Source organism: Nicotiana sylvestris, chromosome 8 (assembly GCF_000393655.2).
Source record: "Nicotiana sylvestris chromosome 8, ASM39365v2, whole genome shotgun sequence".
In the NCBI taxonomy this organism is placed as follows: domain Eukaryota; kingdom Viridiplantae; phylum Streptophyta; class Magnoliopsida; order Solanales; family Solanaceae; genus Nicotiana; species Nicotiana sylvestris.
Window position 1 is genome coordinate 193,214,842 of NC_091064.1, and position 13,521 is coordinate 193,228,362.

Genomic DNA, 13,521 nt, shown 5'->3' on the forward strand with positions numbered 1-13,521 from the left:
TTCGGATCTGGACAACCCCTCAATATTGGTATCACCCCCTCTCCCATCATCCGGGGCGTCATCATCATCATCCACAACAATAGGAACAGTCGGTGAAGCCGAAGTTGTAGCAGGTGGGGAAGATGGTGCCGAAGCCTTACTACATTCCTTTGAGCCATCAGACGACTCAAAAGAGGAGGTAGGTTCATCTCGTAACTGATATTTCCATTGGAACTGTGTGGGAACATGAGTTGGCATAGAGTCTCATTCCGAAGCTTTTCGGGAAGGGACATACTCACTAGTGTCTGAATGGTCCGCAGCTCTATCCGCAACTTTGATGGCAGCTGTCATCTTGCCGATTGATTTTTGTATTGCTAGGGGTTTTTTGGTTTTTCTTTTACCCCTGCCTCGGGAGGGTTCTGCCCTTTCTTTAGATGTATCACCTCTACCTCTAAAGCTGACCATTGTCTGCAGCAAACAGGTAGTGAAAGATCAGTAGAATTGGGCTTCAATTAATCCTTAAAGAAATGCAGATGAAATGAACACAGTTCTTCTCAGAACATGGCACCGTTGACCGCTAAAAAGTGAGCGCGGCCGCGGAAGGCCCATCGCGGACCGCATAAAAATGGGCACGACCGCGAAGAGGTTGGGTTCAGACTACCAACTCTCTGATCATGGTTTTTCACGGACCGCAAAATAATGGACGAGGACGCGAAAGACCAAATGCGGATCGCGCAAAAGTGAAAGAGGTCGCAAAAGCAGTTATCAGACTCTCTTAAATGCAAGAGCGCGGACCGTGGAATTTGGGATGCGGCTGTATAAATTAAAACGCGGATCACGAAAAAGTCACCGCATCCGCAAACATGCATCCATACTCAGTTCCGACAAATTAGGGAATGCGGACCGCATAAAATGGATCGCGGACTACGAAGTTCAAACAAAACGGGCACTGTTGAACATTTGAAACCTAGGGTTTTCACTAAGTGCAAAAATTAGTGTAATTAACATGCATAGTTAATAACCCTATCGCCCCATTAGGCATGTAAAAATTACCCACATGAATTTAAGCATCAATTTGAGATTATGGCAAGTATTCAAACCCTAACTAAAAAGAAAGAAATTAAAACTAAGAGAAAAGAAGAGCAAAAGATAAAATCAATGCAAGGATTTGAGCATACCAGTTGTGAAATTTAGTGGAAATTGGACGCTTGATTAGTGTGAAATTTGATTGAGAGTCAAAGGAGATGAAGGTGAATAGTGCTATAGCGTGGTGAAAATTTGAGGTTCGAAAAGTATAACAATGTTAAGGACCTTCTATTTATAACAAATAGATGGGGACCCACCGCCTTACCTGAGCGCAGTCCGCGGATTTTTACCTTTATGTAGGGCTGCTGCGAAAACCTGGACGCGGTCCGCAAAAAAATAGGCACGACCGCGAAAGTCACCGTGGTCCGCCAAATTATTAACGCGGACGCAAACTCAACTTCAGAGAGCTGATATTTTGAGCTCTTCAAGTACGCGTGTGCGAACAAAATATGCCACCGCGTATTGCTAATGCGGACCGCGAGAATTTTGGGCGCGGTCTGCGAAATTCCCCACACTTGAGCAAATTTTTCCAGCCAAAGTCTTGTACTGCACAAACAATTCCTACACAAACTTCACAACCAGTTAGTCCAAAATAAAGCCTAAACTAATAATAAAATCAAAAAAAGAAAAGAAAAATACATGGGTATCCTCCCTAGAAGCGCCTGATTTAACGTCGCGACACGACACATGTTACCATCATTCACTTGAAATAGATCAATGCCACAACGTGGCCATCATCAACTTTACCAAGGTAATACTTCACTCAATACCCATTGACTCTAAAGATCTCACCATTCTTGTTTTTCAAGTTTAGAGCACCAAAACGAGTTACATGCAACATTTCAAAAGGACCGCTCCATTTTGACATTAGCTTTCCCGGAAACATATGTAACCGAGAGTTGAATAAGAGAACAAGGTCTCCATCTTTGAATTCTTTTTTTCGGATATACTTATCATGTAGGTACTTCATCTTGTCCTTATACAATGATGAACTGAAGTAATCATGAAACTGAAACTCATCAAGTTTATTCAATTGCTCCACCTAAAGATTGGAAGCTATATCCCACTCTAGGTTCAACTTCTTCAATGCCCACATGGCCTTATGCTCTAATTCCACTGGGAGGTGACATGCTTTCCCAAATACCAACCGATACAGAGACATACCAATTGGAGTCTTGTAAGCTATTCTATAGGCCCATAAAGCATCGTCAATTTTCCTTGACCAATCAGTCTGGTTTGCATTGACAGTCTTGGAAAGAATACTCTTGATATCCCTGTTGGAGACCTCAACCTGTCCACTTTCCTGGGGGTGATAGGGAGTTGACACCTTGTGAGTGACACCATTCTTGGAGAGTAAAGTGTCAAAAGCTTTGTTACAAAAATAAGAACCCCCATCACTAATAATGGCTCTTGGGATGCCGAACCTTGTGAATATGTTTTTCTTCAAGAAATCCACCACACCCTGTGCTTCATTGTTGGGCAAAGCCACAACTTTAACCCATTTGGAGACGTAATCCACAATAACAAGAATATATGTGTTCCCACATGAACTCACAAATGGACCCATAAAGTCGATACCCCACACATCGAAAATGTCAATCTCAAGGATGGTAGTGAGAGGCATCTCATTCTTCTTGGAAATCCCACCGGTTCTTTGGCACTCATAACACCGCTTAACAAGCTCGCTAGCATCTTTATACAAGGTAGACCAATAGAATCCACAGCTTAGGACCTTTGTAGCAGTTCTCTCCCCACAATGGTGACCACCATAGGGGGAAGAATGACAAGCCTCAAGAATACCCAATTGCTCTTCTTCTGGAACACATCTCCGGATAACACCATCGGTGCAAATTTTGAAAAGATATGGCTCGTTCCAATAATAATCCAAGCAATCCAGTTTAAGCTTCTTCCTTTGGTTTGAAGAGAACTCATTCAGGACAATTTCGCTCACAAGATAGTTAGTCACATCGGCAAACCAAGGCATCCTGGTCAAAGACATGGAAATGAGTTGTTCATCTAAAAACGAATCATTGATCTCAAGGCCGTCATGGGGCCTCCCTTCCTCTTCCAAACGGGACAAGTGGTCCACCACTTGATTCTCACTTCCTTTCCGATCTATGATTTCAAAATCAAACTCTTGTAGAAGAAGTACCCACCTCATCAATCTAGACTTTGAGTCCTTCTTACTCATCAAATAGCGAAGCGCCGCGTTATCGGTGTGAACAATCACTTTAGTACCCATGAGGTACGGGCAAAAATTTTCCATTGCGAAGACAATGGCTAAGGGTTCTTTCTCGGTCACCGTATATTTGACTTGGGCGTCGTTCATGGTCTTACTAGCATAGTAGACTGGGTGGAATATCTTATTGATTCTTTGCCCCAATACCGCTCCTACCGCCACATCGCTAGTATCATACATGAGCTCAAATGGTAAGCTCCAATTTGGTATGGTAATGATGGGAGTGGTAGTCAACCTATACTTGAGTAGCTCAAAAGCTTTCATGCAATCATCACTGAACACAAATTTTGCATCTTTTTCCAACAACTTGCACAAGGTGTTCACCACCTTTGAGAAATCCTTGATGAACCGGCGGTAAAACCCCCATGACCTAGAAAGCTCCTCAATCCTTTAACGGAAGTAGGATGGGGAAGTTTTGATATCACTTCAATCTTTGCTTTATCCACTTCAATTTCATTCTTGGAGATCTTATGGCCGAGGACAATGCCTTCCTCTACCATAAAGTGACACTTCTCCCAATTAAGCACCAAGTTAGTCTCTTCACACCGTGCCAAGACTTTATCAAGATTACCCAAAAACTCATCAAAAGAATCCCCCACAATAGAGAAATCATCCAGGAACACCTCGAGGAAGCCCTCCACCATATCCGTGAATATTGCCATCATACACCGCTGAAAAGTATCCGGTGCATTACATAGACCAAACGTCATCCTTGAGAAAACAAATGTGCCATACGGACAAGTGAAAATGGTCTTCTATTGGTCTTCAGGTGCAATAAGAATCTGGTTGTACCCCGAATACCCATCCAAGAAGCAATGTAAGCACGTCCGGCCAACCTATCCAACATTTGATCAAGGAATAGAAGTGGAAAATGGTCTTTCCGAGTCACTTTGTTGAGCTTCCTATAATCCATGCATACCCTCCAACCGGTAACAGTTCTTGTGGAGATCAACTCATTGTTGCCATTTGTAATCACAATCATGCCCCCTTCTTTGGGACATATTGTACCGGTGAAGTCCATGAACTATCATAGATGGGGTAGACAACCCCAGCATCAGACCACTTGATAACCTCTTTCTTAACAACCTTTTGCATGGCTTCGTTCAACCTTCTTTGATGTTCTACAGAGGATTTGGCATCCTAATCCAATATGATTTTATGCATGCAAAATATGGGGCTTATACCTCGAATGTTCACCAATGTCCAACCTATTGTCTTCCTCCTCCTTTGGAGCACCGCAAGGGTGACATCTACCTGCACGTTAGTTAAGCACGAGGAAAGAATAACAGGTAAAGTGGAACAAGGTCCTAAGAACTCATACTTGAGATCTGAAGGCAAAGACTTCAACTCCAATATGGGAGGCTCCTCGATTGAGGGATTTGTTGGTGGAGTCTTCCGGTTCTCAAGATCCAAGGAAAGCTTTCGGGGCTCATATGTATATGAACCCATTCCTTGTAAAGCATTTGACATATTCCACCAAGCCTTCATCCTCAGTCACATAATGGTTCAACAACACAACTTCCAAAGGGTCCTCCACATTAATCACAGCACTTGTGTCTTCAACAATCACTTCGGTCACAAGATCCACAAATGAACATACTTCGTTGCTATTGGGCTGCGTCATTGACTTGCAAGCATGGAACATAACTTTTTCATCACCCACCCGGAAGGTGAGCTACCCTGCTTCTACATCAACTAAAGCCTTCCCTGTAGCTAGGAATGGTCTCCCCAATATGATCGACACCTCGTAGTCAACCTCACAGTCAAGTATCATAAAATCTGCAGGAAGTATGAACTTGTCGACCCGAACTAGCACATCATCAATTATCCCCAATGGCCTCTTCATTGTCCTATCCGCCATTTGCAATATCATGGATGTGGGCCTTGGTTGCCCAATCCCGAATGTCTTGAACACAGAATATGGCATCAAGTTAATGCTTGTCCCCAAGTCACACAAAGCTTTGGCAAAATCGACATTACCAATAGTATATGGAATTGTAAAAGCACCGGGGTCTTCTAACTTTGGAGCCATAGAATGCACAATAGCACTCACTTGGTGGGTCATTTTGATTGTTTCACAGTTTATTGATCTCTTCTTTGTTACCAAGTCCTTCATGAACTTGGCATATCCCGATATTTGTTCTAGAGCTTCAACCAAAGGCACATTTATGGACAAATTTTTCATCATATCAATAAATTTCTTGAACTGGTTCTCATTGTTTTGTTTTTCAAGCCTTTAAGGATATGGTGGAGGAGGCCTTGGCTTTGGGTACTACCGTTTCCGGTATATCTATCACGTGTTCCCTAGACGGGTTCACATCATTTTATGTCTCCTCCACATTGTCATCAATGTCTATCCTCACCTCTTCATTCACATTCTCATCACTCAATTGCACATCATTGCTTGGATCATCATCATATTGCACCAACACATCATCACTCACAACGTTTCTTGGATTAGAGGTACTAGCAACTCCACCTCTACCACTTCTTGTAGTCACCGCCATAGCATGGCCCTTATTATTCCCACCCTTCGAGTTTACTACCGTGTCACTTGGTAGTTCCCCCTTAGGGCGAGTATTCAAAGTTTGAGAAATTTGGCCAAGTTGGACTTCCTAGTTGCGGATGAAAATGTTGTAGGAGGCCAATTGGGCATCAGAGTTGGCGTTTTTCTTCATCATTTGCTCAAATATTGACCCTATCCGTCCCATATCATTATTGGAAGAGCTAGGACCTTGTGATGGATATGGAGGCTGGTTGTTTGGTTGTTGATACATCAGAGGCCTTTGAAAGCCCAACCCCCAATTCCCTTGATTACTGTTGTTCCAATCCCCTTGGTTGTTATTGCCTCCCTAATTGCTATTATTGTTGCCCCCCCAATTGCCTTGGTTTCCTTGGTTACCCTAGTTTTGATTGTTGTTGTTCTGCCAATTGTTTTGGTTGTTGTTGTTGCCACTATTCCAATTTCCTTGCTGATTTTGATTTCCCCAATTTCCTTGGGAGAGGCCATTGTTGTTGATTCAGAGCATTGTCTCGTTGACCTTGGTAGTTGTTCACATATTGAACCTATTCACTTTGATCATCACACACATCATCTTGATTGTAACCACTACCACTTTTTTCAAATTGATCCGGATTGCCTTGAACTTGTTGACCTCGTTGCTTCCTCTTGTTGACCATCATATTCACCCCTCCCATGACATTCACTTGTTTTGTCCCTTGAACCTTTTGCAACTGTTCTTTGGCCAATTAGTTCATGGTCGTAGTTAACTTGGCTATTACTTGGCCGTGGTCATGGAGCTCTTTGTGTGGGTGAATGACATTGGGATCATCTTGTGGTACATTAGCTCGACTTTGCCACACCGAAGAAGTATCCACCGTCTCATCAAGTATTTCACACGCCTTAGCATAAGGCGTGTTCATGAAGTTTCCCCCGATGAGTTGGTTAACTACATATTGGTTAGTAGTGTTAATGCCATGGTAGAATGTTTGTTGGATCATGGCTTCGGTCATGTCATTGTTCGGACATTCTTTAACCATCGTCCGATACCTTTGCCAAATCTCATGAAGCGGTTCATTTGGCTCTTGTTTAAAATCAAGGATCTAATCTCTTAGCATCACCATATATCCCGGAGAAAAGAACTTTGCGATGAACCTCTTGGCCAACTCATCCCAAGTGGTGATGGAATGGTTGGGCAACCTTTCTAGTCAATCCAAAGCCTTTCCCCTTAGAGAAAATGGGAATAGCCTTAACCTTAGTGCGTCCTCAGAAATGTTGGTTTGCTTGCTCCCCTAACACGTGTCAACAAAACCTTGAGATTCTTGTAGGTATTTTGGTGTGGAGCTCCGGTGAAGAAACCCCTCTGTTCCAAGAGTGTAAGCATAACATTGGTTATTTGGAAGTTGCCCGCCCTAATTCGGAGTGGGACTATTGCACTTGCATAGTCTTCGTTGGGCAACACCCGGTGTGCTGCCCTTGCTGGGGTGGGGGAGGGTTTGGAATATTATCATGAGGCGGTTGGCGTCTCCTTTGTGCTTGAGGTTTGGGTTGAATCTTATCCACATTATCCTCCTCCCCAATGGCAAATTTCCAAGGGCATCATTGTTAAGAGCCATTTGGTACCTAAAACCAATTCACAAACAAATTAGAAAAATGGAAGGAAAGAAAAATAAAATACACAAATACTCGGATATATAGCTAAAACCGTCTAACTCCCCGGCAATGGCACCAAAAATTGATCGGGTCCAAGCCTGCACTACTATTGAGTAGCGAGGATGGTCGATGCAGTTTTATCCAACAAAGGTCGAGATCGAATCCACAGGGAGTTAATTTGTTTGGAGCTAGGTTTATATCCAAGCAGAGATGCGAGCTTTGCTCTTAATTTTACTTCCACAAATGATTGGTTGTTTTCTACTTCTACTTCTATTCTATAACATGCAGTATTTGAAACTAAGTACAATGTTTTTTGTAGATTGTTTTCAAGGGTTAAAAGGGACTAGGGTAGTGACTTCCACCTAGGTGGATATCTAACGGGTAGCAAGAATCTAGGGCAATCATGTAATTAATTGGTATGGTAATATAGCTATCACACCCGGGTACTCACTCTATACCTCTCGGTAGTTTGAGTGATTTTGCCCAATTTGGCTTTTTCAAGTCCAAATGGGTATTCATGCAATTCGAGTGATTTTAGCTCAAGTCAGGTATTACTATCTCTAGGTTTAACCCTTTAATTGGGGCTATCAATTTCTTGAGTTCACCCTAATTCCTTGTTAGCCTAGTTTTCCTAAACTTAGTTCCTCTTTCTCAAGTAGAGACTAAGTCATAAAAGCATAAATCAGTGTTTGCAATCACTAATTCAATAGTTCTAGCAAGAACTAAGCTAAAAATCACTAACCCATACACATTCAGGCCCTAAAATTCAAGACCCATTAAATACCCACACTAGGATTGGGTCACAGCTCTAGTTATGGGTTTAGCTACTCATGAAAATAGCAGAAATCAAAGATAAAGAGAAGATAAAATCCATAATGCTAAATTAAAAGATGAAAATCTAATGTTATAAGGTAAATCTTGTACGAAATTGCCCAAATAGGAAAAACTAGCCGTCTCACGTTCTCAGCAAAACATAACATAACTTAAAAATGTGAAAAAGATCTATTTATACTAGGCTGAAATTTTCGGACAAACATGCCCTTGCGAAGGTTTCGCAGCCACGTAATTCTGACCACCACCGCACTCTTGCTTTCGCAGCCGTGTAATATTGAGCACGGTTCATGTTTCTTTACATCTGAGACTGGGATAGAACTTGTTTCGCGGTCCGCGCATTTTTCATCGCGTTCGCGTGGGCGATTTTTTGTGGCCGCATATTCCTGACGCGGACCGCTTTCTTCATTTTTGCATAACTTGCAAAGTCTCTGATCCTTAGCACACGCTGTCAGCGGAATTCCAATCGCGACTGCGCCAGTAATTTAGCGGCCGCGCCTTTCTGTCGCTGTCCGCGTCCATGCCTGTGCCCAAAACCACTTCTCTAAATCTCTACTTCGCGGTCCGCAAATTATGGCCGCCTCAGTGTTGATCCTTACGTAGCCGTACTTTATATCGCGGTCCGTGCTCTTATCCCAGTCTTAGATTGTTCAAGTTTGACTCCTTTATGAGTTGATTATGGCTTCTTTGGTTTATTTTGAACAAACCCTGCACACAAGCACATTAAGTTAGTTTCCAGGAATACCTTCATGCATTTTTGACCCAAAGCCTAAGTAGAAGAGAGCAAATAATAGGCTAAAATTCCTACTTATCAATGACACCGGAATCGAAGCAAATGACCGTTAATGGCATCAAAATTGAGGCAACAGGAGCACAAACATTGCATTGGGAAGACACGTAATAATGACATGCGTGGCCATGACGTCACCCCACGTTAGCCACACCAATCGCAGCCCCGCTGGCCACACAATATTTTTTCGATCTTGACCGATTTGACTCAATCAACACGACCAAATTTCTCCTAAACGGATGCAGACCAGATCCGCTTATCGAGAACGTGCAATATTATTACCTCAACAAGCGAAGGGACTAACTGTATGGTCTAAATTTGGGGGGCTTGATAACTGCAAATAAACAGGGTTGTGGCCAGAGTCGACCATGGAACAACAACGAGGAGACGCCTTAAGAAGGATTATTGCCGAGGTCAAGTAGTTGGATCAAGGAAGCAATGGTAGGATAGGCTTAGCAATAGACATAAGGAATATTCCATTAGATATTCCTGATGTTGTACTTTTAGGGTTTCTTAGGGATATCCCTTATACATTGGAAGAGATAAAGAACAAAAGGGGGATCTTCACTTTTTGATAAGAGCACATTGTAAAGGGTTGACTATAAAGAATATACAAAAACTTGTCTTGTTCACTGACTACCTTGTTCAATCATACGTGGTTCACTCTTTTGTTTACAAGATTCTAAGATTCCTTATGCATTAATACCTTTCATTATTCTACGTTGCCGTCAGGAAGAAGAATTACCCAAGTCATCTAATATTTGGGTGATAAATTCTTCCTTATTACATTTGTTGCCATTATCTACATTTATTGCATGCTTCTATTACTATACTCATTGACAATCATTGAAAACATGCTCGGTATTTATTGCTCTTGAACACGGTCTCATCCCACTGATTCCCTTCGATCTTAAATCTGGAATTTATTATGTTTAACTAGGATTCACCCTCTATTTCCTCATTAATTAATTTAACAAAAAGCTTAATACTTTTTGGTCAAAAAATGTCAAGATGCAGCAACAATCACTAGGAAAAAACCTGAATTTAGTTACCGATGAATTATATTGCTAAAAATAGATAATCTTGTTCACAGTGGTTGGCGAAAGTAGAATTTTCATCAAGGATTCAAAATATAATAAAATAATAAAGGGATTCAACATCGAATATATGCACATGAAAAAAAAAATTGACCTTATATAAATAGTTTAGTTTTCGGGCGAAGAGGGTTCGAACCAGCTTCCGTCCACCTAGCTCTGTCCCTGTTGAGAGAGTCCTCTCCAGACCACTAGGTCAGGAGTTCATGGTGAATAGCAGTGGAAGTAATTCCACGGCTAAATGAATTAGAAATAAATTTCAAAGCATAAATAATATAATTTTAGCGGTAAGTTTAGTGATGCCATCACTAAATTTAATGATTGATTAGTAATGAATCTATCAAAGAAATTTCATCACCAATTTTTCTATTAACATTGTCGCCAAGCAAGTTATGCCAAAAGTTCCATTATTATCCCATCACAACATTAAATATAATTTCTATAAGGACAAAAATTATTAAATATTATGACACATATCTTTTTATTATTTAGCAATGAAAAATATGTCGCTAAGATGTGTTTAGTTTTCAAACTCTCAAGTTTGTGTAATCATATAAAGCCATGATACATAGAATACATTTTGTATTTGTTATTATATCACATGACCATTATAGTATTCGCAGGGGCTAAGCACAACTTCTTACTAAAATGCTTTAGCCAAACTAGAAATTAAAATCATATTAAGTAACCATGCCTTGCTGGCAGAGGGGAACCTAGGATTTGAGTGTAATAGGGGCAACTGTCTTTAGATATGCCAATTGCTAGCAACAAATTTGAGCGTACAACTCTTTAAAAACTTAGCAATTATGATAACTTATCAACAAAGTATAAATTCTTAGTCGTCGGTGCCGAAATTGATAAATGATGCTACTTTGTCAAAGTGAGGGAGAATGATCTATAATTTTCTATTTGCAGAGATAGGAGATATGGTTTGGAACTTTTGATTTTGAGGGAGGGACTTGAAAAAAATAACATTAATTAAGTTGATTATTATGATTAATTATTAAATGATAATTGAATTTTAAAAAAATAAAACAAATAAATCAGTTGACTACTAAGTATAACAATCACTAAAATCAATAAAGTAAAAGGAAAACCTAAAAAGTAAGAGTTGAGATTCTATCCCAGGACAATAAGCATGAGTAGGAGGCTTCAATAGTATACTAAACCAACTTTACAATGCGGTAATTTGTGACTTAGGGTTAGGGGCACCAATAAAATATTTAAGGGGCCCTTCATGTATATCTACACAAAATATATATACAGTGACTTTGTTGCAGCTAACGAGTTCTGATGACCCCCGCAGCTAACGCAGGTCCGCCCCTGCTTGCTGGTGTCACGACCCTAAACCCGGACCCGGCCGTGATGGCGCCTCTCGTGAAGACAAGGCTAGTCGGTACTTCCCATTTTCCAATTATTAACAATTAAGCATTAAGAAACAGTCTAAACATGAATAAATGAACCAAAGTTTAAGCAACGATAGTATAATATGCGGAATATAACTCGAATACAGCCCTATACCGGGGTGTCACTAGTCATGAGAATCTAACAAAACGAAATACTCCAATATATATAACTACAGAGTTTAATACAAAAACTAAGAACATAAAGAAGTAAGATAGAGAAGAGCTCCGAGCTGCGAATGCCAATAACTACCTAGAGACTCCTCGGATCCGCCTAAGTCGGAATGATCAACACTCGGGAGCGGGACCAGATAACCTGAATCTGCACAAAGGGTACAAGGAGTAAAGTGAGTACTCCAACTCAGTGAGTAATAATCATAAATAAAGACTGAAAGCAGGAAATCACGTAAGGCACAAAGCATGCTATAATGAAGCAGTAAAACCAGTGAAAGATAGGTAAAAATGCTTTAACTCAATTTAACTTCATGAAAAGCCTTTTTTAACAATTAAGCAGGTAACTGAAAGTAAATTATGAAAATAAACATGTAAAGGTTCGCCCCTCGGGCACAGTATCAACAAATTCGCCCCTCGAGCAACATCTCAGATCAACACCAGCCCCTCGAGCAATCACATAGAACAATACCAGCCCCTCGGGCTCAATCTTACATCACAATGGGTACCCGTGCTCACTTGGGATGTGCAGATGTTACAACCCATATCCACACGCGTTAGTTCATACCATATATTAGTTAACATAAATTCAAGAAGGAATTACCTTTGAGATGATACGAAGTTAATCCTATTGGTCTTAAGTGATACAAGGGTGTATAAGGGTGATTAACAAGTATTAGAAGTTAAACGAATCAAGGATGTGGTAACTCATATTTTCAGGTAAACCTAAAGGTTCTTAATACACTCAAGGTCATGTATTAAGGTGTTTGAATCATATAATATCCGTATCACAAGTCTTGAAGTCAAACGAGTTATGAAACAAAAGTCGACAAACGTTGTCGCAACTTAGGTTCATAATTTTACTTAAACATTAGGTTAAATGTTTCTAAGCTTTTATCCTAATTTACAAGGAATTACGGGGTAATCTACCCACCAAATTAAATATCTACGAGTCTAGTTTCCAATTCATTAAATCATTTGTCAATACAATCTCGGAGTATAGAGATATTCATATTTTCGCAAGCCTGCGCAGATTGGTAGATGACAAGTAGGTGCATCACCTACTTGCCAAAATGATAGGACAAAATTAAAAGACCTAAGTCGGCCAAGAGAGGACTTTTAAGGGGTTATGAACTCAGTTATTTCATCCATATTTCAGACCCTCAAAACCAAAGTTAACCCCTGCAACTCCTCCCCAAAAATCCCACACAAACCCTAATCGATTTTCCCTCTCTTTCAAGTTCTATTTGAAGGTAAAACCTAGAGTTTGAAGAACCAAGGGAAGGGCTGAGTTATCCAACAAGTAAGGTAAGTTACTGCCATCTTTCATACATTTTTCTCTGCTGTGAATTCATGGTAATTCGTTCTATACATGTAAGAACTCACGGGACGGTGATCGGAAGCCGTGAGTTCGAGTTATTCACTTGTAGCGGACTGTTTTGTGGACTGTTTTGTGTTGCTATTGGGCTGCGTGTTTTACTACTATTTTGTGTAGTTTTGGAGGTGGAAGGGTATGGAGGAAAACCATATATATGTAAGGTTGTGGGCTGATAGTGATTCGTAACATTTCCGGGTCGTTTGACACGACTACAGTGGTTGTCATATGTATGATGTAATAAGGTTGTGCGTGGACTGTTTTGGGAGGCTCAATATGTTTATTATTGATGTTGTTTGGGCTGTTTGGTGATTGTTTGGAATGGTGTGAAGTCATATATATAGGGGTGGTGCTGTCCGTTTCAACGTAAAATAGGTTGTGGTCGATACATAATAGTTAT

At 40.7% G+C, this 13,521-nt stretch overlaps 1 protein-coding gene across 1 annotated transcript; it reads right to left on the reverse strand.

Moving 5' to 3' along the window:
- Positions 1 to 4,979: 4,979 nt before the first annotated feature.
- LOC104213074 (uncharacterized) lies at positions 4,980 to 5,489 on the reverse strand. The gene has a single exon (XM_009762488.2). The coding sequence runs from the start codon at positions 5,487 to 5,489 to the stop codon at positions 4,980 to 4,982; it is 510 nt and encodes a 169-aa protein (XP_009760790.2).
- Between the last annotated feature and the right edge of the window lie 8,032 nt (positions 5,490 to 13,521).